The 26578-nt window shown below is 34.5% G+C and overlaps 4 protein-coding genes across 25 annotated transcripts in view; 2 read left to right on the forward strand and 2 right to left on the reverse strand.

Moving 5' to 3' along the window:
- Positions 1 to 566: 566 nt before the first annotated feature.
- On the reverse strand, positions 567 to 10010 carry trbd (ubiquitin thioesterase trabid). Of its 13 annotated transcripts, none has more exons than XR_012998228.1 (10): positions 8137 to 8548; positions 7780 to 7930; positions 6336 to 7390; positions 5980 to 6261; positions 5620 to 5821; positions 5223 to 5500; positions 4906 to 5135; positions 4406 to 4826; positions 4127 to 4321; positions 567 to 3938 (listed from the first exon to the last, which is right to left on the reverse strand). XR_012998228.1 is itself a non-coding variant. In XM_031978396.2 (10 exons), the coding sequence occupies exons 4-10, from the start codon at positions 7058 to 7060 to the stop codon at positions 4243 to 4245; spliced, it is 2217 nt and encodes a 738-aa protein (XP_031834256.2). In that variant the 5' UTR covers positions 7061 to 7390; positions 7673 to 7870; positions 8137 to 8194; positions 9097 to 9247; the 3' UTR covers positions 567 to 4242. The 13 variants fall into 13 exon arrangements, 11 of the variants coding, with proteins under 11 accessions (XP_031834256.2, XP_031834249.2, XP_031834254.2 ...); XR_012998227.1 differs by having other exon boundaries at positions 567 to 3555; positions 3649 to 4321; XM_031978396.2 differs by adding an exon at positions 9097 to 9247 and having other exon boundaries at positions 567 to 4321; positions 7673 to 7870; positions 8137 to 8194.
- On the forward strand, positions 9960 to 19045 carry LOC116427714 (Equilibrative nucleoside transporter 2). Of its 4 annotated transcripts, XM_031978402.2 has the most exons (12): positions 9960 to 10109; positions 10214 to 11677; positions 11744 to 11823; positions 14324 to 14444; positions 14593 to 14674; positions 14761 to 14900; positions 14982 to 15127; positions 15286 to 15371; positions 15460 to 15606; positions 15689 to 15997; positions 16076 to 16278; positions 16360 to 19045. In XM_031978402.2, exons 1-12 carry the CDS (start codon positions 10021 to 10023, stop codon positions 16484 to 16486), a joined length of 2994 nt encoding a protein of 997 aa, XP_031834262.2. In that variant the 5' UTR covers positions 9960 to 10020; the 3' UTR covers positions 16487 to 19045. The 4 variants fall into 4 exon arrangements, with proteins under 4 accessions (XP_031834262.2, XP_031834263.1, XP_031834260.1 ...); XM_031978403.2 differs by lacking the exons at positions 9960 to 10109; positions 10214 to 11677; positions 11744 to 11823 and adding exons at positions 12389 to 12954; positions 13986 to 14033; XM_031978401.2 differs by lacking the exons at positions 9960 to 10109; positions 10214 to 11677; positions 11744 to 11823 and adding exons at positions 13109 to 13261; positions 13986 to 14033.
- Positions 19046 to 19128: 83 nt separating this feature from the next.
- Positions 19129 to 21352, reverse strand: Kaz (E3 ubiquitin-protein transferase Katazuke). The gene is made up of 5 exons (XM_031978404.2): positions 20886 to 21352; positions 20305 to 20707; positions 19933 to 20245; positions 19501 to 19810; positions 19129 to 19427 (listed from the first exon to the last, which is right to left on the reverse strand). Exons 1-5 carry the CDS (start codon positions 20922 to 20924, stop codon positions 19326 to 19328), a joined length of 1167 nt encoding a protein of 388 aa, XP_031834264.1. The 5' UTR covers positions 20925 to 21352; the 3' UTR covers positions 19129 to 19325.
- A 100-nt stretch (positions 21353 to 21452) lies between these two features.
- The window catches only part of CtBP (C-terminal binding protein), a 40874-nt gene continuing 35748 nt past the window's right edge, over positions 21453 to 26578 (forward strand). For 4 of the 7 annotated variants that reach the window (XM_076366040.1, XM_076366038.1, XM_076366041.1 and 1 more), the window contains exon 1: positions 22060 to 22461. The gene's annotated coding sequence lies outside the window, so the exon portion shown is untranslated. Of the gene's footprint in view, positions 21563 to 22058; positions 22462 to 26578 lie in introns of those variants that run through there. The other 3 variants (XM_076366024.1, XM_076366036.1, XM_076366029.1) reach the window with 2 other exon arrangements.

Here is a 26578-nt window from a genome sequence, read left to right on the forward strand (position 1 = left end):
TGATCATCAGGATCAACGAGTTAATTGGAAATAAACTACTTTCGTAGTCCGCGATCCGTTATTAATATTTCGCGACCGTTATTTCGTAGGAAATTATATGCGTCCGTTAATTCTGCAGCGAACAAAATGAATCGAATGAAAAGTAAATCGACACGATTTATTAATATAAATGTTTATTTATAACTGCTGTAACAGTGTACTAATATCATCAATATTAACAACCTCATTCTGGAAAACCTAAGTTCTAAATGAATACGTTTCGTCACATCAAAACTTTATTACAAATCTGAAAAAGATGGATACATTCGATCAAACGGGCTTCCTATACCATCTCGAATTGGATGACGGGAAACTAATGAAATTCACTAACAAGTTATACAAACAACCGAGAGGTTTATAAATAAGTAAGTACCTAGTGGAACACTAAGGGCTTGTCCAAGTGGTAAATGAATGCATATACAGGTATGTTTTACATTGATAAGTAAATAATTTAGCAACTATAAGTATACAAATGTAAATTGGTGTTACATGAAAAGTTAAAGAATAATAAGGTTCCATACGCTACGTATTTATTGTTATGCAGTTTATTAGTTGCTCCTGAATTCCATTAATTCCATAGAATAAACTCTATTTACATAAAAACTTATACGACAATATATAACACAAAGAGAATCACAGTAGCTCCTTCCACAAAATTAAATTTGCAAATTTTCCTAGTACAACTCCCCTTTTCTATTTCCTTGAATTTCGATTTGTTCGACGAACCGTTCACTTAAATACACTCCTACTGAACACGGTAAGAACAATTGAGAGCGTAATACTCGAGAAGTTTACTCTGTTGTGAAATGTAATTCAGCGATAAAATACCATTGCCAATCGATAAGTCTAATAAAGCACCATACATACAAAATAAAATGTGGTATTATTCTCATTAATTATAATTTATATACAATTTCTTATAAAATCTTTTAATCGTTATTTTACGCTTAATCTCTGAAACTCCGCTCCGGAGTCTGCGAAACAAGGAGAAACTTTGTCAACGGTACAATCGATTTTGTAGAAAAACTCGTGAACTTCATTTGGAACGCTAGTAAATATCAAAATAAACTTTTTTTTTTCAACCGAGGAATGTATGTACAATAAAAACAATTCCTCGAAGGACACGTTCAAGCATAGTACACGCTAAAATTTTAAGAAAGCCTGGTAAACAATAAATGAATTTTACGTAAAACGGTTTACACGTAAGTAGTAGCGTATCTCTCCATTGTTTGATACATTTCTGTTAAGACAATTTCCTACTGTCGGGTTGTTTCGTTAACTATTTACAACAGCGTTTCACTACATCGCGTTAGGAAGGAAGAGTCAAAATCAAATCTAAAAGTAGAAACAGATCAAAATCCCAAGCAAATCGGAGAGGACGAAAGAAGGGGACACAAAAGTGTCGAACGTAAAGTTTTGCGTAACAAGGCGCTACAACGTAGAGTATATGTAAAAGCAAATTGAATACAACGTTTGGCTGGACTTGTTGCTCGTTTTACGCAAGGTTCTTGATCGACTTACGTAAGAAGTACATCAATTAGATTATATCGAGCGTTACGTCGTCGTGGATTGTCTTTCCTTTTGTCTGATTACAGTGAATCAGCTATTAGACACCTCAATAAGCTATTATTCTGAAAACAATGCGGACAAAGTAGCAACGAGAGTAATTAAAGAAAAGCTGTTTAACAAACGGGCAGTAAGTATTATAATAAAACTTCGGTCGCCGGATTAATATCGGATAAATTTCATATAACATTAACGTCTTGTGAAACGAGGAACGAAACGTTCGAACTTCGTTTCGTGAATTCTCACTGCTGACTGTTGATCCTTCGACGCTTTTCAATGTTCACACGACAAAACGAGAAACCGCAGTGTTTAGTGAACTAATTATGCGAAGCATTAAAGTGTCAGAGCGTCGAACGATCATCAACTATCATAATTTAATTACAGATTTCATCTCGAACTATTTATTTTTATGAGCAGCCATCGGGATCGGTATTCGAAGGTCATGAAGTAACTTACATTTCATTGATTTACGTCGGTATTTCTTATTAAGGATTTAATAATAATGCGAATAATAATATAATAATAATAATAATAAAAATTATAGTAATTATAATAATAATAATAATAAATCATTATTTAGAATTATTGTACATCGATATATTATTTAATATAATCTATTTTATATATTCTATATTAATATAGACTTCTATCTGATTCAATTAAATTCTTAAATCTTTATATTCTTGTTTTGTATCACCTGCCGAGTAAATTCTGGCAACTCGAGCGAGAAACACTTATTTAACGGGGGAAAGAAATTACACCACCAGAGCGTCGTCACTTTTACATATTTCTTTTTTTTTTTCTTTCTTTCTTTCTTTTTTTCTTTAATTCCGCGTACGCCGCGTCAGAGAATATCACTAGAGAGTTCTTTTTCTTCGATTAGAGAACCGTTAACGTTCATGTTACCGTTAAAAATTCATATAAAAATCATACTAAAGAGGGAGGAAAAAAAATAAAAAAAAAATAAGAAAAAAAGAAAGGGAAGGTACAGTAACAGTGACATCGTCGATCCTCCGCGCTCCTAACACGGCGCTTGCGTGCCGTTAAAACATGGAATTGACTTGAATATCATCCCTATACAAACATCATCAAGATCATCAGTAATTACATAATTAAATCACATGCCGCGTGTGATTAGAAAAAAAATGACGGTGCTAAAAAGGACTAGAAGCTACATTAGAATTAGTAAAAACGGGGACTAAATATTAAGCGAACTATGTAACGCGTTCGTAAAGAAACATCATTTTCCCTCTGACGATTTTTTGTACTTTTTTGATTAGGGTTCATTATATTTGGCCAAGCCAGTTACCATAAATCTTTATCCGTTCACGAATAGAGTAGGTACCAAGGGCAATCTTGGTGCTTAAATAGTATTACTTGTTTCTCTGCCCTTATGTGCTTTTTTGTTCTCCTTTTATAAAAGTTCTAGTACTCCTACGATTGCGATATCTAACACCTTGTGGTTGATTACCTCGCAGAATGTTCCTTCTACTCCGTACTTTTCTTTTTCTTCTTTTCCCTTTTTACCCTCGCACAAAGAAGAAAGTACAGTTTAACTGGTACTTCGTCATTGTTCCATTAATATACTAGAAGCGGCCATAAAGGAAATACAACGTTCCCCCTGCCTTACGTCAGAGGGAAGGGTCGTTGTCATTTCGCATTTACGCTAATTAACACAGCTCGAAGATAACAAGTGGTTCAAAGACAATTACAGAATATTTTTCGGCCCGTATTTACAATCTTTAAAAATCACATGGTCTGTACCAGAGTCACCAAGTACTTTCACGCTTGATCAGATAATAAGTGGCGACCGGCGGTCTTTTTTTGTTTTTTCCTCTTTTTCTTTTATACATTTCTTATATGCTCATCCACGAACAAATATTTGTTTTCGCAACTAATAATCGAGAATTCTTTCATCCTTAATTTCTTTAACCACGGATATTTTCTGTCCTATTTATAGAAAGAAACAAGTCAACCGCGAATGCATCGGTATTAACTTTATGCTAATTTAATGTGCAACTTTCGTTTTCTTTCAATACTTACACTGCGGTGGATTGGAAATACACAATCGACAGTAATTCGTATCATACTTGTTAACAGTGTTTAAATATAACGTTCTCGTTATAAATATATTATGGAAATTAATATGAAGTAGTTTCTACTTAGTACAGAACCATACTTTTGTAACGTATCCGCCTTATCGAACAGGAACCAATCGAGAAGTCGAAGCACTTTTAGCCACAACAAAATTTCATTCGTTAACGTACCGCTTATACTCGGAATTATAATTTGGCAAAATGACAATTACTTTGTCTCGCAATCATACGATACTTCTGGAGATTAATAATATATTATTATAAAATATTCAAATTAATTCATAAACATCCGGTATAATTAATAGTACGACTCAATAAGAATTCGAATTGGTTCGTTGACCAATAATGATGTACAAAAATTACGTAGTTGTAATTCAACTCCAATAAATACGAAGTATATTGCAAAGTCTATACGCTTTGCCTACCACACATTCTGGAAGCTACGGATCTCAGAGATCTTGCGTTGTAATTGCAGCCTCGACGAAATTATGGAAAAAAGTCTTCTCGTGTGAATTTAGTTAACTTAACCAATTGCACCTCGTTATTCATCCTCCGTGTCGCCATCGCTGCTGTAATCTTGCAAAACGGGTGGTCTCAGGAAAGGTGCATTGTTCGTTTGACTATAATAATTGTACAATTACGTTTAAATAATTCAACGTGAGAGATTAATAAAATAAAATTCAAAAGAGAAATGTCTTACTTACGCGAGTCTTCGATAATGATTTAACCATTCCTCTAACATTTGTGCTACGAGTAGGGGTCTCTTATGAAGCTTTTGTTGCGCAACAAGTACACCACCTTCAGTTCTACACACATCAAGCCATTCCTTTAAAATCGACTCTTCCCGACCTACTTCTTCTGGACTTAAGAAATGTATTGGTAACAATTTGTGTTCTCGATCCATTAACGGCATAAACGTCGTCTGCATTTGTATTTGTAATTGCTGAAGTGGACCATTACCACCGCCATGGGATGAAAGGGGTGGTATTCTAGACGATGCGTATGGTTCAATAGGTACGAGAGCTGTAAAGTGACCCCGCGTATACCCCAAAGCAATAGGCGATCGAATGCAAAATGAAGGTTCCCATAAAAGTGGAAGGTAAACACCTTCGAATCTTGCATAACCTTTAAAAAAGTGTTTAATTATATAAGTTGTATAATCATTGTTGCATATGCAAAGAATAAAGTTTATATAATAAATTACCTATGTCTTCACCCCGGAAACTTTTAACATATTTAACCCCATAAACAATAATAGGTCGTCGTAAGATGTGAGCAAGAGCAAATACATGTAATTGCTCCAATGCGCTTCCTGGTTGCGCAGCCGTTGCCAACAAGCTTTCCCAATCTTCCTGCCACTGTGTTTCTTCTAATGTAAAGTCCAACATTCTAGACGCTTGAGATGCTTCGTATTCTCTCCACCGTGGATAAAAACTGAGATAACAGGAATATAAAAAATGAGTTAATTTATTCTTAAGGAATAACATCGTTTTTTTCATGTGAAAGTAAAGATGAACTTACAATTGACCAGCCTGTTGTAAAGAATCGGCAAGGGCACGCCTCAAAGCATTGTCCCGGTCAAAAACACCCCAAGTAGCTTGCATTGCAGAATCTAATAAACAGTCCCCAGCAGATCTATTCCAAAGTGCATGTAAGCGACTTCCTAAACGTTCAGTAATTTCTAAGGACCAATTTAGTGCCGGTGGTTCTCCACAACCACCTTCTAATTGTTGTTGAGCTTCCTTATCTAATAATTCCTCCAATAATTGTTCTTGCACAATGCTTGGTAAATCTTCTACCTAACAATTAATTATTCATTTGCATTTACATGACTATATATAACTTAATACCATATTAAAGAATTAATGTTTTAACAAGCTGTTATATTGCGAAAAAGAAATTATAATATTATAGTAACCTCAGCAGGCAAAGCGAATGTAGCTATATCAGTGACAAAGTAACATGGAAAGGATCCCTTGCATAACCGGATACTATTGGTGACATGTCTGCGTATCTGAGCAGCCAAATCTGGTGCAACATAACTTGGTACCCTTTTCACTCCAGAACCAGAACCTTCAATTTGTGATAATAATGTTGCTAGAATATCTTCTCTTTGAAATCTGTTAAAAACGAAAAATTTTGAAAATTTTAATTTTTTGACACAATATTATATATTATACAACATATCACAACATTTGTTATGCTGCACATGTAATAAACAAGTCGAAACATATCCGAAATTTTTAAAAATATTTGTTCAAAATTATTTTCCACTGACCTAATTGCTAAATGTACTAAAGTATGCCCAACGTCAAAAGCACTACTTCTATTTAGAAGTAGAACTTCTGAATGTGTCAACTGACGAGCAGGATCACCACCGCTTGCCAAATAAGCCTCGACAGGAGAATTGTCACCTTCCACAATGCCGAGACATGCATTTAACCAGCACCAATCAGTGTGACGCCTTAACTGCTTTAATCTACGTTCATAGTCACAATTATTAGGAGATTGAGGAGTTGACAAATTGTCATTTCTGCTATCAGGGTATCTATGCGAACTCCTACAACATGAGAAGACTTACAATACTTAAGATTGTCATCTGTAATATCATAACAATAGATAAAATGCGTTTACCTTCGTCCTACAGCCATATTCTCATCCCTTTGAGTTTGATGAATATATGGTGCATGAGGTGGAGAAGGTAAGTTGCGTTGACTGTGATCTCTTTCTGGACTTGGCAAAATAACACCTACATTATTAGTACTTTTATCTCTTCTGTCTTTTTCTTTAGGATTACCACACATCACGCACTTCGTAGCTTTTGGCCAATTTTCATAAGTACACACAAGACAAGACCACTTTTCAGGATGTAAATTACTTTGTAAATTATAATATCTTTCTGGATGTAAATTTATTGGAGGAGGAATAGATCCTGAATTTGGTGGTGGATCTCCAAGCCTAAGAGGTGCTAGGTGTTCGTGCAAGTTTGAAGCTATGGAGTGTATAGATTGATTAAGACCCATGGGTTTTTTATTTCCACACTGAACACAACGTGTGGTATTTTGATAGTTAAGATAGGTACACATTGCACAAGACCACTTGCCACCTGATGGTACATTCTGACTATAATTCTGAGGATTAATATTATAAGAATCCGTAGGACTTAAATGAGTTATTGGACCAGATGCAACATTTGATCCAGATCTTTGCGGACTTGGATCCCTTAAACGATAAATATCCTCCCCTAATAAAGGCTTGGCACTTCTGCACATTGTGCATTTCAAAGATGAAGGCCAATTTTCATATGTACAATATTCACAGGTCCATTTTGACTCTTGTTCTTCAAGCCTGTTACTCATTTTCTCAGTATAACCCTTTATCGTGTAAATTCTATCGTCTCTAATGCATAGACAGTTTAATGTTGATACTCGAATGAAATGTATTTATAAAGCACAAGTGTGAAGCAAAAGTTACATTAAATATCTTGACAGATCGTTATTGTTGCTTATGATGATAGAATTTCGCATATTTTTGTGTCACAAGATACGGCACGAAGGTAATTTCCATAAACATTGGTGATACTACTCATTAGTCATAGAACGAAGTTCATGTCATGTGGTACACATGTCGATTGTATATAAGAAAATAAAAGCTGTCACAGTAATGTGAATACAGACAGCTATTGAAATCTGCAAAGAAACAAAAAGAGCAGGTATGAATTCAATAGAAACGTAAGTATTATTTATAAGTATATCAATTAAATGAAAAAAAAACAAGTATTAGCATTATTAACATATATGTACATATATATATATATATATATATATTTAAAATAACATACACATAAAAACATGACAGTATTCGTCGAACAATAAAATTTTCGATAACGTGACACAAAATTCCTTGGCGAGACTAAGTATTTCAAAATCAAAACGCGGCAAACTGTAATAGAGGTTTGAAATGTGACTGACCTCTGGCGCTTTTATGTCGCACAAGCGTCACGTCAAGGAGAAATGTGGACAGGATTTTACGGAACAAAGCAAGTCTCGCACGGCTGATAGATCACAAGAGGGGCTACCTGGCAAAAGTTGAGCCTGGTGTCCCGAAAGTTGTTGTCACGCGCGAATAAGCTCCATCGAAGTACAATGTATCGGCTGATCGTACTGAACCTGACGTGAAGACAGAGACGTGGATCAGTTGTAGAATCACGCACTACGGCCAGGAACCCACTGTAATCGTATTTAAATAAGAGAGAAGGTTAAGGCACAGTCGCGAAATCAATTTCAGCGAGGACGAAAGCCCGCCTTCTCTCCTCGCGTTGGAATCGAAGTAATCTTCTTCCCCACCGACGAAGACCCGAGGCACGTCACTCGTCGAACGGGTGAAACGCGACGTAACGTAACGAGACAAGAAACTTCTCTTTATACACACTCACTCCTTGCTAAACAGACGCACGATATTCCTTCTGGCTGCACTTTGCTCTTCCTTTCCTTCTACAAGTTAAATACAGTCATGATGTTATCCTTCGAATTGCCATGCAAAGCTAAAGACTTCGCTGAGAAAGTAGGTTTTGACAATCATCCGCAAACAGATATCAGTGCTACCAATATTGTATAACGATGTCTTCTATACTTGCCATTAGAGGGCTACAAAGGATAGCTAATTCTCGCTAGTTTTCAGAAAGTATTTCATTGTTCGAAGCTTTTTATATTCAAATTAATATTCTCTAATACCGAGTTATTATTTATTCTATCATTAATCGGCCCGATACACATACTAATTGGACACAATACTTTTCTCCTTTTCAAACGATATGAATTACTTTTAAAATCGAAATGTGATTTACATTCTTCGTTATATTCTTCAATTTATTTTTACTTGCGTAGAAAATATCTATAAGTAAATACGTTGTATTCACAAATGACGTAATAACGCTTCATTCTTTTTAATATAACAATTTTCAAAATCTTCAAATCATTTAATCCTCTTTTCACGATAGTATTCGTTAATTGTTATTATCCGGTTAATATTAACTGAATTATCCGTGTCCTCGAATAACAACCGAGCAATCGATTACTAACTGTTTAATCGGATACCCTAGTAGATAATAAATTCGGTTATATCAAGAACACTAATTCAAGTGCGTTCGTGTAGAATAAGATATAAGCTCTACTACATAATCTTGAATGGAGTCCACTCTGATCGATCGAAATCAACAAATCATTCGGAAATATTGACAAATAAGTCACATTTTGCTTTTTCCCCTAGATAAATGCTACTTCTTAATATAAATATCTCAATATTAAAAAATTTTTTAAATTTGTTGAAAATAACATCGACCTAACATTACCAATGGAACAATAACAATTTTGTAAGTAATACCTGCTGAACTTACCACTAGAGGTCTATAGTGAGTCTCCAATTCTTGGATATTCTATAATTGCACTTAATTCCTTTAACACAAAAATTGGTAATATTCAAGTACCCCTGTGTTTAATTTGAACAACGAAATTTAACCATGTATTACATTCCACAAAAAATTAAAATGTGTCATTACTCTCTTTTCTACTTTTAACATAAATTTCAGTTATTACAGTTTATAATCACTGAGTTTGTGAAAAGTGTGCAGTTACATCACGCGCAATGTCATCTTAACCATAACTCGTGCATTCCTTTTAATTAATCCGTCCTTGAAGATAGCTAAAATCTTCATACGAACCACCTTCGTCGTAGTACGCACAGAACGATTGAACTTTCTCAAATGCTTTCATACTAAGGTTGCACAGAGTGTCATGTCCGGTTCCGGTATTTAAGACGCACCACGCACTTTCCTTTATATCGCTCTTGACACTTTGATACTAATTTCGAGAATATTCGACAATTTAGTGCCAAATATATATAATTTTATCGAAATTAAAATCTCCCAAGTGTTTCTTACGACGTTGATTAAGAGATATGCAAAAGTTAAGAACTACTCGCTCATACAACGTAGGTACATGGGAAGCTATTTTTTTATTTATAAATATCTTAGGCTACGAGCCAAATGGGACTTAGCCTAGACACTTATCCTTGACATTTGATTGACTAAGATTGTTAACATTCGCAAAATACATTCATTACGGAAGATAATTATTTTTCATTTTTATAGTTTACATACCTGACCACGAAATATTGTGTTTTTATAGATATCGTCTGCAGAAAACCAATGACGTCACGCTGATCAGCTGGAAGTCAATGTTGCAACGATTCTTCGTAACACGATTCAATTTTCATCCACTGAATGTAAACCTGACATTTTTTTATACCAAGAAACGTCAAAATGATTAATACGAATGTCACGATATTATACGGTAGTGAAACCGGTACTGCTGAAGACGTAGCTGAACAAATTTGGAAAAGTGCCAAAAGGTTTTGTTATTGTTCTCTTTCTATTTTGTATACAGAACAATGTCATAAAAGACAAATTAATTTAACTTTCTAGCCAGTATATGACACAGTTATATTAATTGTAGGAAAGGTTTACATAGTTCTGTTTCTGCAATGGATGACTATGATATAAAAAGCCTTACATCGGAAAGGATGATAATCTTTGTAGTTGCTACAACTGGTCAGGGAGATCCTCCTAATAATATGAAACAATTTTGGAGATTTCTGTTACGAAAAAGTCTGCCAACAACATTTCTGATGAATGTAAAATATGGAGTGTTAGGTTTGGGTGATAGTTCCTATAGGAAATTTAATTTTGCAGCAAAAAAGTTAAACAAAAGGTTGATACAGCTGGGAGCAAAAGAATTACTGCCTATTGGATTAGCGGATGACCAACATGACTTGGGGATAGATGCTGTTATCGACCTTTGGGTACAAGAATTGTGGATAAAAATTATGGATACATTTCATATAAACACAATAGATTTGATTAACGATCAAGATAAAATAATTGAAAGATTTAATGTTGTTGAGATAAATGAAAATTCTGTAAATAACAATTATTACCCAGAAACTAATATTTATATGAAAGAAGTACTTACAAATGATAAAATGAAAGTGGGCACAGTAATAGAAAATATAAGAACTACAGCTGAAGATCATTTCCAAGATGTCAGATTAATTAAATTAAAGTCAAATAGCATTAATTACCAACCTGGGGATATAGTGTATGTTAGACCCAAGAATTCTAAACAACAAGTAGAAACATTTTTTAATGTATTGAGTAATAATAATGTAGAATTGAATCCAAATATGAGAATTCAAGTTTCTGAAAAGGAAGTTAAGGTTCCCACTGTTTTAAAACAAACTTTAACATTACAACAAATTGTAAAACAATATTGGGATCTAAACTTTAAGCCAAGACGATGTACAATGCAAGTATTGTATCAGATTAGTGAAAATGAATTAGAAAAAGAAAAGTTCTATGAGTTTACAACTGCAAATGGACAAGAGGAATTGTATAATTACATTAATAGACCAAGAAGAAATATTTTAGAATTGTTAGCTGATTTTCCTCACACAACTAGTAAATTAAATGTAAGACTATTATTTGAAATCATGTCTCCCATAAAACCTCGTGCTTTTAGCATAGCATCAAGTTCAAAAATTACTGAAAGTGAAATACACTTGCTAGTAGCTGTGGTAAAGTATAAAACTAAATTGTTAGAACCAAGATATGGTTTGTGTTCCAATTGGTTGGCTAAGTTAGAAAAAGAAGAAAAAATAATATTCTGGATACAGACAGGAACATTTAAATTCACATACGATAAACCAATGATACTTATTGGACCAGGAACAGGTGTTGCACCATTTCGTTCAATTCTATTAGAAAAATCTGTATTACACAATGATTTAAGCAACTGTGTTCTATTCTTTGGATGCAGAAATAAGGACAAAGATTATCATTGTAAAGATGATTTTGAATATTTATCACAGAAACTGCATTTATATTTATTTTGTGCATTTTCTCGAGATCAAGAAAACAAAATGTAAGCAATTTTAAGATTTTGTTTTATTGTTAAATAATTATATCTTATTACTTATAAATATTTTAGATATGTACAACACGTTATACGAAATCAAAAACAATTATGTTGGGACTTGCTGAACAGAAACAGTAACATTTATGTAGCAGGTAATTCTAAAAATATGCCCAACTGTGTTCGTGAAGAATTGGTTAACTTGGTGAAAGAAATGGCAAAAGTGACTGAAGAAGAAGCAGAGAATTTTATTAAACGACTGGAAAATGAAAATCGATATCAAGTTGAAACTTGGGGTTAATAAAGATTTTTGTATATAAAATTTTTAACAAAGATTGTAAATAAAGTAATACTATTTTAGACATATTAAAAAGCTTAATACAATTCTTTCTGATTGTGACAAGATAAATATGAAGAATATATACATATGAAAATATACATTAGTCTTATCGCAACCTTATATATAAATATTGCAAAGAAAAACGTATCGTAAGGTGATGAATGTTTTATAATAAAAATATATATAGACATGTACTTAAAAAAAGTTAGTCTTTTCTCTTTTATGACTAATAGTTTCATTTAACGTGCTATCGCTGAATTGAAGTCTCGTCAGGAGAACTAATATTGTACATTGCGCACGATAGTTGTTCAAACGTGTCGCGGCAAACAAAATTATGTCAACTGTCTTAATGAATTTTTTCTTTCCTCGATTTGAATATTTGCACAGACGCGCGCATGTCTCGTAACAACTCGGACTAGTTCGTGAATCTCCGCACAGCGTGGAGCTAAATTGTCGAACTCTAACCCTGTTTTATCTTAACCTATAAAAATAAAGCAGAAACATGCTACATCGTGCACGTTGGGGAACAGTTCTATTCATAACTCCACGCCTTAACCAACGGATCATGCAGTGATACTATAAGAAGTACCGACGAAACTTTTTTCCCTTGAAAAGAGATTGAAGGAGTCGTGGTTGAAAAGATATTACAAATGTCGATTAAATAACAATTTGTAAAAACTTTCCAACTATAATTTCAAACTTTAATAACATCCGTCCACGCGATAAAGAAGAAGCCAGATTTAGATAAAATTACGATAATTTTACCAGTGCTTGGCTGACATGTGAACTGCATTAACCTCTGATACCACACAACCCTTAATTCGAACGAAGTTTAAAAACTACGGAAAAATGGCAGGCAGTTACACGAAGAAAGAATTCGGCGTGGGTAGCGAAGAACAGACATTGTTAAAAGATTCACATGGAACCCGCATCGTGCCCGCGAAAGGTATACAATATTTCTCTTCTCTGTTGCTTTTTTTTCCTCCGCCTTCCACAACCTTAATCGTTTCAGCCCCGCTTCTACATTTCAAATATCGGAGGCTCTACCCTTCTCGGAACTGTTTTTGTTTCTTTTCTTTTTTTTTTTTATTTTTCACTACAAATACTTGACGAAACCGGTCTCTCCGTGGAGAGTATTCACATAGCACACCTTGGACCATAGTCCTCAAGAATTTCAGTGTACAACATTGATTTGTGTTTCAGTCAGCTTTATTTTGCACAGAACTGTGTTGAGTTTACATTTATTATGAAATGTTAAGTATCATTTGCGAAAATAGAAATATTCAGATATTCTTTTTTAAAAAAGGATATTAGAGTTGATTAACTCATACCTGTTATGTGTGTCTTTTCATTCTGTAATCAATAGAAGCATTTATCAAGAACCTGTGATAAAAATAATTGATTTTCTTAATTATATTTGCGTTTGATTATGAAAGATATCTTAAGTTTCTTTTAATCTTAAGTACTTTACTTTTATCTATGTATAGATTAAAGAAGTATTATGGTTGAATTAAAAGATTTCTTTTTAGTAAAATGTAAATTTTTTTTCAATTGAGATACAAGTGAATATATATTTTTCAGTATGGGTAACTTTTTATTAAAATGCTTTACTGAAAAATTCTATCCGTTACACACGTATTCAAGTATCTTATTTCAAACAGAAATCTAATTCTGCTGACACAAATGTAACTGAGAAGTTAATATATGTAGGTTTTATCAAAAGGTGAAACATTCATATTTGTGTTACTTTGAAATATTTTTTAACACTATTATTTTTGTTCATTGACTAATAAAAATTATAATTTTATATAGACCTTGTATTACAGTATATTTAATTATTTAATATTTATTTTTATTTAGTATTATCATATTATGTTACAAGCTTACAGTGTAATATCATGTATGTTATACAAGAATATAGTTTAGAGCCAAATGGAAAACAACTGGAATAAACTTGTATGAATGTCTCCTCCACAGGTTGCATTAAACCTTCCTATAATACTTTTAGAGTTCACATTCCAACCGGTAATTAATGCTTCATTTCTTTTAATGTCTAAGCAATATGTTTGTTGTGTTGTCTAAGCTGAATGTTTAAAAATGTATTTTTTACTTTTATGTTATGTAAATGTAGGATGAGAATCTAATGTAAAGTATGTCTATTGTACTTGTATTGAGTGTTCGAATCGTCTTTAAATTAATAAATTGCTTTAAATTGGTGCATCATGGAAGTGTTGTTAAGAGCTCTAACTACTACAGTATTAAATTGATACGTGTATTGTACAAACTTTAGTAAAGAATTAAACCTTTCATCGTAGGTACCGAACCTGTTCGTCTCTCCCCTGGATGGGAAGGCACTGGCAGGCCCGATGATGAATTGAATTTTAAAGGAGTTACAATGGATCAAGCGGATCTTGAATTAAATCCTCCCAAAGATAGGTAAATTCAATTCTATGCTTAACACTAAACATACTGCGATCAGGTAAATGGCTGATTTCAAAATATGATTTAAAATTCTGTGTCTTTTTTTTATACTGTACATATGTGATATTTGCAAACATATTATTCTACATATTTTTATATTTAGATTAAGTATTGTATTCCTTATAATGGTACTTCATGGAGTTGGTGCCTTGATGCCATGGAATATGTTCATAACAGCAAGAAGTGTAAGAATTACAAAGATATTTATGAATTGTTTAATTTTTTTAATATGGGGATTATAATATTTATAGTTAAATCGATTACTTTTCAGTATTTTATTGACTACAAATTATCTAAGGATTATACAGGGATTAAAACCATCTATGCCACAAATTTCCTTCCATACGTAGGATTTGCATCGCAAATACCAAATCTATTCTTTAATTGGTTAAATATATTTCTACAATTTGGGTATGTCTATTAGTGATTTAATATACTCTGTTTATAGTTTTTTTTACAATTTCTTCACAATTTTCAAATGAATTGTTTTAGCGGGAATTTGACAACGCGTATAGTATGGAGCATCTTCATGCAGGTTTTGATATTTGTATGTACTGTTATTTTGGCAATGACCGATAGTTCTAGTTGGCCTGGAGTTTTTTTTTGGGTCACCATGGCTTCTGTTGTTACATTAAACAGTAAGGCGTAAAATATTTTATTTTCTAATAAGTTTTAGGAAATAAGTTTTTAAATTTTTCTATACAATAAAAGTAGTAATTTAATGTACAAACTGCTCTATTTTATCATTTCATCTTATTCAAGTTTATTCTAAAGTGCATTTAAAACTTTTTTACAGCTGCTAATGGAATTTACCAAAACTCTGTATTTGGTATGGTTGCAAAGTTACCCGCGAAATATACTGGAGCTGTTATCTTAGGCACGGTAAACACCACCTTCCAGAATATCTTGACAAAAACATTATATAACATGTTCTTACATACATAGATTACTCTCTTATTGTTTTTTTCAGAATTTAAGTGGAACATTTACAGCCATTATTAACGTTATTGCTCAATATATGGCACCAAATGCTCGAACAGCTGCAATTTACTACTTTATAACTGCTCTCTTTGTTCTTTTGGCATGCTTTGACACTTACTTTGCACTTCCGATAAATGTAAGATTTATAGTGTCTTCAAGAAATTTATTTTATTTTCAATTTTTAATTGTTTCGATTATTAATTTTTTTCTATTTGTAGAGGTTTTATCGATATAATGAATTATTACATCAGAAAGGATTAAATAAGAGACAATTGGAAAATAAGGCAAGAACAAAACATGATAGACTACCATATTGGAAAATATTTAAACAGTGTTTTCCTCAATGTTTCAACACATTTTTTGTATTCTTCGTAACTCTCTCTTTGTTTCCTTCTGTGCAAACTTTCATACAACCATCGGACCCCAATTTTATAGTCCCACCAGAGTACTATAGTTCTGTTATGTGTTTCCTTACATTCAATATTACGGCTCTGATTGGTAGTTGTGCCGCATCTTTATATCAGTGGGTAAGTTTTTTCATTCTTAACATTTGTAATTACTAACTACCTATAGTAATTATCTAATATTTTTTTTTCTCTCTACAGCCTAGTAAAAAATATTTGGTAATCCCAGTTGTTTTACGTGTTTTGTACATACCACTATTTTTAATGTGCAACTATAGACCGAAAGATTATACAAGACTATTACCAGTATATATTAATAATGACTGGGTTTATTTCTTAATTGCTGTAACAATGGGTATAAGCAGTGGTTATTATTCATCGTTATCCATGATGTACTGTCCCAGGTGAAACTCTTAATTTTCATGATATAAAAAAACATTTCATTAATTTGATCAAAAATTCATAATTTAACATTATAATTTCAGAATGGTAGATTCGAAATACTCTTCAACAGCTGGCATGTTCGGTGCAGCGTCATTAATTACAGGAATTGTTAGTGGATTATTGTTTTGTATGCTGATGCCTAATTTGGTAGCAAATTTATTTTTTTAATACTTGTATTATTTGATTACAAAACAGTGATTCAGTTTTAAAAACATTTCTTACGTAGGAAAATCAAAATGACGGAAAAGTAATAACTTGATGAAATCAGATTTATTGACATAATTTAAACAAATTTTAATGTACGATTTATATTTTTTAAAATTTGATTTCTATAGGTTCTGCTATTACAGTAGATGAAATTGAAAATAAGTGTTATATTTAATTGCAAAAATTTCGTTCAATGAAATGTATATGATACTGATTGATTCATATTTGAATTAGTAGAAAATTATCTTGTTTATGACCGTAGAGAGGAAGTTAGAAAGTATCAGTGTTGAACGAGAGATGTAAAAATTACCTGATATTTATCGAACTCGAATTGTACTGTGTTTTGTTTTAAGATATAAAACAAGGAAGCAGAAATCATTATATCACGTAAATGATTTTAATGTTTAATCATCACTCCAATGAAACTATTACTACTACCTAGAATTGGACCAATAAGCCTTACTAATCACACGTTACTAGGTTTTTCACATATATAAGTTGATTCGAAGCCGCTAAAATAAGCACATAAAAGATTTGTATATTTAATGATTGTTACTTGCATAGACCAAATTTAAGATAAGACTACTTTGTTACTTTTTTTGTACTAACAATACAATCAATTCAGAACTAAACTGCATATCATTTATATCACAGATGCATGGATGCATCGTTTGTTTCATTGTCAAATATTTAATAACTGCTCTAATTCACTCGAAATATTTCCAATGTTCTGATATTCTCACACATGCATTTAACAAACATATCAGGATATTTTTTGACTAATGTCCGTGCAGCTTTTGCTCAGAGGAATTAACAATTTTAATATTTGATACCTAATTTTATAATAATTTATGTTGCTGTGCCTTATTTTTTAATAATCAACAAGATACATTACTTTTACAAACGTTAATGTAGAGTATACTTTCTATATTATTGTTATTAATATGTTAGTTGTATTACTTTTTGTATTTACTTTTGTTTGTAGTGTTTATAATTGATATTTACAATTGTATAATCACTGAAGAATTAATGCTTATATCTTGAAGCAATTTATAAATACTAAGTGATCAAGGAACAATCTCACTTGACATAGATCATGACAATAAACTCTCTTTTTTATTTAATAAAAATATTATTTTATATATTTCTGTAATCTCCTTTGTTTTTTTTGCATGTAGTAAACATATAAAAAGTAATATATCATGCTATATGCTTACTAAGTACTTCTCTTTAATCTGTGCATTAAAAACTGATTAAGACAGTATGTATAAGTGAACAGTGACATCACGACTTAAATTGTATGGTATGTTAACACAAGCTCAATGAAACTGCGCTACAAAACTTTTGAACATTTACAAGGTCTATTGTATCTGTTAACACACATGACTACTTAATTCATGAGTAAAAAATGTGAAACAATATATATTTTATGTTGAATGATTTAACATTATTGTTCAAATTATTTCTAAATGGTGTATACTATTTTGTTATTTTATTTATTTAATTATACTCAGTTTGCATGAATTTTTATTTAAATAATAAGAAATTCCTCAAAATTGACTTAAATTGGAAGTCCTTTTCAATCATTTTGATCATTGAGTATTGTAAATTATTTTGATTAGAAAAGAGATCAAATAAAAGTATACATCATTGAATATGAACTTCCGTTCAAGTACAATTATCAGAATTTGTAAATATTATCTAAGTGCTTCCACATGTTATAACATGTGAAGATTATAAATTTGCATTTTTATTATATATATTGTAACTTATAAGCAATAATGTTTCACTATTTATAATGCTGTTTGTCATCTAATTCTATCAACTTATATATACTTATAACCAATACTCTTACACTCATTCAAATTATACACGATTAAAATTTGTTATCTTAATCGTATACTTATGAACATCTACACATCTTGCTGATGGAAAAAAGACTTAAATTACCTCAAGTGTTGTATCCCATGTTGACCACAAATTTTATTCTAAAACATAGAATCCGAATTCCTAGAAGGACAATCCTCTGCATAAAGCAATTCAGACAATAAATTATAAATGAAATTCAATGAGATCCTTGAATGAAACATCATTGAAGTTAAAGCTGATAGAAAGCATAGAAGGAATATTTTTATATTGATTCAGTCGTGGACGCGTTTTGTCAAAAATTGCTTAATGCATATCATATTATATAGATTAGGAATTTTTAATTGAAATACACTGGAGTTATTGATTATAAAAAGAGAATTCAAACAGTACATCTGTTTCTACATAAAAATGGTATTACAATAGATGATATGGCAACATATAGTAACCGGGTTACTGTAATGTTGATATATAAATCTTACCATTATTATGTTGAAATATTTGGACAGGCATAGAATAAATATAAATGTAAAGTATTATAAAATACTTACAAAGTTCACGATTACAGATAAGTCTTAAAGCGTAGATTTACGGAATTGTTTTAACCATTCAATTTATTGTAGAAATGATGTTAAATAAATGCATAAGGACAAGTTTGATTTCGTGCTTAATGACTCAATTATATTGCGATAATCTACACAGTGTTTAATATCGAAAAAAAAGAATATAATTCATAATACATGATCTGTTCGTATCATTTCTTATTACATTCTACTAGGTAATCACAAATAAAATTCACAATGAAATATTTCCTTAAAAATAAATGTTATTCCCTTTGTTAATATTGGTATACAGTATTAAACAGTAAACATTCAGAATTAGAACAAAAGAATGATGCACTGTGTATAGTACAAGTTGTCTGATTCAATAAACTTTACATAACATAAACTTTTTCTATCCTTTTGTACGGATACACTTCTTTGGTTTTCGGACAAATCACAGTACCATTGTTCTCTTGAGCCATTTTTTCTAATGCCTACAATAATGAATTATTTATCAACGTGTAATCAGACAGTTTTTTCACTGTTAAATTGAACATTTCTACTTACTTGTTCTCCATATACATATCCATTCGGCATCATCATAGGTTGGTTGTACTCATTTAATGGTTTACCACTAATACTGCAAACAAGTCTAGACTGTGAACAATGAGCGAAAGGCAATGGAGCAGCTAATTCATTAAGAGCTTTGTTGCACACGGGACAATTTGGATTTCTGCCTTCTTTATTTGCACTATAGCACTGAGGTGTTTTCAATGCTGATAATCCTGCTTGTAGAGCTACCGTAAAAACACTCTGACTCGCTAATTGGAAAAGTCTATAATTTTCATGTCTAAACTGCTCTATCAGTCTATCCCATCTACAAATGTTACAGTATTATTGAAAGATTATTTTGTAATATATTTATAATTAAAATGCAAATGTAAATCATGAAAACTCTAAATGGAATTCTATATAAAAATGAGTAGAAGATACACATACCTTTTTTCATCTAACAAATCTTTATATGGACTGAGGGATGTATTAGCTGGAAATGCCAACTGACCCATGCAACACTGAATCTCTTGTAATTGATAATCATCATAATTGGCAAAACATTTCCTGGCATGTTTGACAGCGTCAAGTCTTCTGTCTTGTCTCACTAACTCTATAAACTCCTGTACACGTAAATTAAATTCCATGGTACTTCCTAGTTTTCTTAATTTAGACCGATTGTCATGGCACCATCCAACACATATTGCTGTCTCGTGGTTTGCTAAAGATTTTTCGACTTCTCTCGATACCATAAAAACATCTAAAAGTATAAAAGAAACAATATTTGCATATAATAAAGATAAATATTAGTTTACATACCTATGTTCGTTAGGTCTCTAAGTTCACTGTTGTTTGCTAATTTTGTTGCAGTTTTATAATAACCCTTACGAAGAAAATATTCTATCAACATTCTATCGAGTCTCTGGCGTCGCCATTGGTTTACTACACTTGGGGTTGTATTAGCATGTTCTTTTAAATGATCCAATCGTCTCTTACAAACCATTCCTGCTTGTAATTCCTCTGCTATAGACTCTTCTGCTTTTCTCTTCAAAACCTGTAGTTTAGCTACAACTCCTCCTAATAATCTACTTATTTCTCCTGCAGGAACGCCTGTTCCATCATTCTTTAATAACTCATTAGCTGCAGCTAGTACATGCGAACCTTCTCTATCTAAAGTTTTCTGAGCTGAACGAAACTTTTTGTTAAGTAGTTCATAAGGAACCTATCAAAAAAATATTGTGTTAACTCAAACTACAATATTGAATTTGAAAATTATGTACAGAAATACAAAAAAATGATTCTGTATCATTAATAATTATGTCCTACTCTAACTTATGAACAATTGTAAATAGTTGCTTGAAATAAAAAATTTGAAACGCAATTCGGTGCGAACTATGTACCTTTAACGTTGGGTGTTCAAGGCTTTTAACGTCTGACATATTGGTTATCCTCAAAACTATGTATAAAGATGTATTTAAAAAATCGGAGTAAAATTACGTCTATTATATCGTAGCTAATATACTTTGCAATTATGTATTATAGTCGTCCATCTCGATTTTGACACACGACTGTCTTTAAGGATCGCAAAAGCTGTTGACTTCTTTTAACAAAGATAATCAGCAGTTTGTTTACGCATGATGAAAACGTTAGTGTTATAATATAAATCTAGATGGCTCCATTAACGAAAGAAATAAGGGATGATCCTTAGCTTGAATCATGTGATTCAACGATTCGTTACCAACCAAAAATTGTCATTGTCACGAAATGGAAGATATTTAATAATGATATATAATACCTCAGAAAAGATAAGGAATACGTAATATTGTAACGGTATTCGATTTTAGAGCTACAATTTTATTTCAGTTATGTTACACCTTATACCTGCCAATGATTTTTGATGCTTTTCATTGGTCACTGAAATGCATTAATTTTTGGCTTCGACCAATCGCGAAATTTGAGCAAGTAACTCAAGTGCAACACAGCTGAATAGAAAACGCTAAAAATGTTCGCGGAATTGAATGTTTTAAAATATGACGTGCATGCTCTACTCATAAACATCGACGAACTTTCGTAAAAGGTGAGTTGATAAATATTTTTTCATTATGATTTCCAGCTTCTTGTAAACAATGTAGAGTCTTCGAGGATCACACGTGCAAAGTTGTCCTGGGAAAAAAAAAGATAATTCCGATTCAATTATCCGCCAACAGTTAAATGTAATTTCTACACTTATCAATTTGAAATAGTAATTAAAAGTGAGGTTTTAATGCGTTCTTAGCAATATAAAAACATGTAAATTTATCGCAAATGTTAAACACTTGAAACCTATAACAGTAGGGTACAAGGAACAGTTAGTCTCGCGCAAGAGTCTAAAAAATTCAAATTTATTACAATAAATCTTTCCATTTATCGTTGAAAGTGATGACAAGAAATAGATCGAGGACAAAGGAACTTCAATACAATATTTTTCAAAATTTGACAAAAATTTTGCCGATATTTGACCGTTCGGTAGTGTCGGATCGGAAAGGATCGGTTATCTTCGGGCATATTCGGCCGGTGACGGAGAGTATCGGTGGCGCGCGCGAGTCACTCGGATGGCCGGGGGCCGCCATTTTCCTCCAGTGAGGGAGACAGTCGCGAGCGTAGTTCCGCGCATTGTCGACCAAGTTTTTCGTCGAATCGAGGGATTTTCGCGAATAACTGGGGCGTCGGGCGGGCGCGCGTGACCCCAGTGCCCGTATCCGAGCGAGTATCGTTCCACGGGAGGCTCAAAGTCACCCGTGGACGCCGGGAAAACCGTCCGTACAAATCGGAATACAGAGCTGAGGCACCGCGCGTATACTCCCGAAAGAGACACATCGTAAGAACGCCGTGTGAGAGAGTGAATATAGTTTGGTGATCGCAGTGTGGCCGGTGAAAATACTCGAGTACTCAGGAGTACTGTGGACCGAGGAATATAGGGAGAATCGCCTCCGACAGGTTAGTGAGTGGCCCTCGCCGCGGCTCCAGTTTTTCTTTCGCGTAGAATCGCGCCGCCGAGAGGCTCAGTGTACGCCGTGTGCGTCGCTCGTGCGGCCCCTGGTGTGCACGGTGCATGCGTGCACACACGCACCGGAGAAAATTCCGCGGGTTCGTGCCTGTGTATTTGTATATGTTTCTATCTTCCTTCCGTCCGTGCGCGTACCAGCGTACGGTGCATACGTTAGTTCTTCGTTTAACCGTTTCACGTCTCTATGTATGCGACTGTATGACACTCGGTGTGCGAGTATGCTAACTAGTGTGATATGGCGGGAGACGCCGCGCCAGCAACGAGCCACGCGCCTTTCTTTTTATTCGGCCCTCCGCTCGCTCGCCGCTGGCCCGATTATCGTATTCTCTCTGATATATCCTCTAACATCGTTTCCCGTGCCTCCGAAAACTTCTACCGAATTTCGACTCGTGAATTCACTCGACTCTCCATTCTCCCGCCGGGCAACTGTTTTCTATACTCTTCTCCCTTGCAGTGAACTGTGAAATCGTATCTTGACGTTGACCTTCGGTAACGTTTTCAACCATTTTCGATGAAAATGGTCGCATGGACACCACGCTCCTTCTCACACTCCATCGGACGTGCTTGCCTGTGAGGATCGGCGCGAGCAAGACATGTTCAACGCATTATTTACAAGTTGATTGCAATATGTTGATGTTGTAATGCAATTGCAATGGATCATCATAGGCATCTTCAATTTCACCGCTTACGAAGATTATAATCGTTTCCGTTTACTCGGAGTAGAACGTCTTCGTTGAATAATTTCGCGTGAAACTAATCCCCTAGTTCCGTTTACGTTTCGGTATAGTCAAGCGCACGTGCAAGAGAGAGGGGGGTGAATTTTCTGACATATTATCCCTCGAGTATGTAGAAGATTGTTGTGAAATATTGTTAGATGGCAGCACTCCGCGCCGTGCCTTGAAATTTTCTTTATTTACGCAAATAGAAAACACTTTTCAGAATTTACAACGATTTTCCGTTTTACCCGTTACACGCGGTTGCACGTATCCTCGTGACGCGTGTTAGTTCGCGCACGATCACCCCTCGCATTTTCATAAATCATGCGAGCGAAAATATTTAACGTTCCGAAGAGAGCGCCGGTACAGTCCAAGCAGTCTCCGATGTGTACAGCATGGTGCTCTGATGGAAATCGTATATTATTCCGCTAAATGTACGTGTCATGTGGTTGACCGCCATTTGGACGCTTCTAGAATATCAGTCATTTGTATCTGGCCTCTCTTTTGCCAACAGCTCGACTTCTTCTGTGCCTACTCCACAATACGCCAATTAACGCGCGATTCTTTTCATGCGACGATCCGGTGCGATTGCCGGAAAAATTTTCTTTAAATAGACGTACGCGTGCAACTCGTAGGCACGTTTACACGAAAGCTATTGCGCCGCGTTCGGCACCGAACGTGTCATCCTTTGCGAACGTAAACTTCATGAAAACCGATGGTCCTTCGTGCTTGCGGGCGACACCGTTGGGCCCAGTGATTCTCAACCTCGCCCGTAGACCCCTGCTCCTTAACACTAGAACTACCGAGCAGTTAAATCGTCCTTTTGAAATTGTCCTGTAGAAACTTCAACAGTGCAATTATTGAGACCTCAGTTGGTTTGCAATTCAGTTTGTATATTGTCAAACCAGTTTCTTTAGTACTCTTCCAGAAAAGCATCTGTTATCTGTCGAATGACTGGAAAAAATGAAATCAGGAACGCGTCATTTTGACTCATCCGGTGGTTCTAGTGTTAATAAATCTTCGTGCAGCCCGCATCCTTTAACTCGATACAGTACACGTTTCCCTCTTACCATTGTTGATGGTTCCGTTGGTTACCGGCAGCTTCTTTTATCACCGTGAAAAACTTTTCATGGCCTTTTCGTGATGAGAATTTTGGGAATGCTGTATGGATCCTTATCTTTCGTTATTATTCAACCCGCAGTGGTAATCAATTGCAAACAGTGTACTTTTAAAAATGTGTTACGCATGCACACCGCATTGATGATTTTTATAACACTTGATCCGAGCGGTATGAATCATCGATTGACCGCGCGTACTAATTATTCATCCGCGGAAAACATTGAAACATTAATCGTTGCGTGTTCTAGCGACTTCACTGTAAAAGACACTTAAACCGGCGAGTAGGTCTAGCTTTTCAAGAGTTCGACGTTCTTGGTGGACTCGGTTAACAAGCTTCCGTTGGAAGCGATAAAGCATGCTAACGACCTACTAATCTAAACCAGTGTTCGAATGACTGAAATATTGGAGAACGCATAGCGCGAGACTAGTGCATTCAATGGCTGGGTCTCTGGTGACCCAGGGGACACTTGCGCTTTGCATGAGAATATTAATTATTTTATATAAAAAAAATGTCCAACCTCTGTGTACGGGTCTCATTTGACCCGGTCTTTGGTTTCGTGTGTTACAAATCTGTTTTATTAATAATTCAGAGGCTAATATGATAAGAATTCCCCGAAGGACATTGACGTCGATCGGTATATACCAGATTGCGTAACTTTCGCCGAATTTAACGTGAATATGGAACAAACGTCGTCGCGCGCACATTTCCCTTATTTCGTTGCAGGTCGTCAGTGTGCGTGTGGTGTGCGCGCGCGCACTCCACACGCACGTAACTTACTTATTCATCGTTGATTGTGTCGGTATTTAAACGAGCTCCCGTTCTGGCCTTACGTAATTTGCTGAACGCGCGGAGAGCAGCGGTGGGTACGCTCGGTTGCTTATTCAGCGATGTTGTGACCTGTATTCACGTCGCGACACTTCGCTGTTTCTTTTTACTAGAAACCCACTCACGGCCGGCCGGCCTCTGCCGGGCCGGGCACCCGGTGTGTATGCGCGGCGTCTTGTATATTTACGTTTTCCTCATTGGCGCCGCGTAAATCCATCTCCCGCGTCCGTGCCCGGAGAAAGGAAACGAGCAGACGTGTTATCCTTCGAGAAAGTTAAGTCGTTCGGTTTGACGAAGGAGGTCGTCTCGAATCACCGTCACTGACCAACAGAGAGTCTTCTTTATTTTTTGGTCCTCTTTCTTTTCTTTTTAGCTCCCTACCGTTTAACCCTTTGAAAACCCGAGTGTTACTCCATGCATGCAAATACAATGAAACTTATTATGAATTTTGATAAACTTTCTACTTAACGTTCCGTTCGAAGTTGACGATTTTTACTGATTTAAAGTTGAAATATGAACCGAGCTTTAAGGGGTTAAAGAAGAACATCTTCGTTATCGACCTAACCTTATATTGGCCCATACTCTGATCACTAGAAGATGCAAACATCACGGTAGGATTTCGTCACTCAAACAACATGCTAATTTTAATGTTTGCTTTTGTTCGATTAAATGAATACATAATTAAAACGCTAAATGTGAAAATGTATATAAGAAATTATTTAGGACATTTTTATAATTTCGTTTGTGTATAACCTTAAACGCTTAAAAATTTCCACACCGCTCGATCCATTTATTATAATTTTTACACGTGGTTAAATACTATCGTTCTATATTCGGCGAAAACTTTTCTGCTAAGGAGCAACACGTAATCGGGTCAAATAATCGCCGCGTCCCGATAGTCATTTTAACGAGAATTTTTGTGACCAACAGATTTAGACGTCTTATCAATGATTCATGGTTCACGCGGAACGGACGAGGTCGCCAGGGATTTGTTATTGTTTGTCGAAACCCGTTTCGCACGGAAAGATACGCGACCTGCGATGATTGTTTATTGCCTTTGCAGCCAGTGTCGCCGCCTAAACTCGATTCCGTCCGGGTTTAAAAATGTAACAGCGATGGCGGCTGTGGCAGTGGCGGCAGAGGCGGCAGGCGGCTTCATCGCGAAAGTATGTACTCGGCGTATACCTATTAATCACAGCAAACTCGACGATCGAGATAAGAGCACGGCGTGGAGCGTTCGCAGAACCCGCTTGATTATATTTTCCCTTTACCGGACGTAATGCGCCGAGCGAAATTGATTCGTTATACAACTTGCATAAGTCTTCGGATGGGATACAGATGTGCCGGGTATAGACGTAACTGCCTATTTAGAAATGTTATCTGCGT

Source organism: Nomia melanderi, chromosome 1 (genome assembly GCF_051020985.1).
Source record: "Nomia melanderi isolate GNS246 chromosome 1, iyNomMela1, whole genome shotgun sequence".
NCBI lineage: Eukaryota > Metazoa > Arthropoda > Insecta > Hymenoptera > Halictidae > Nomia > Nomia melanderi.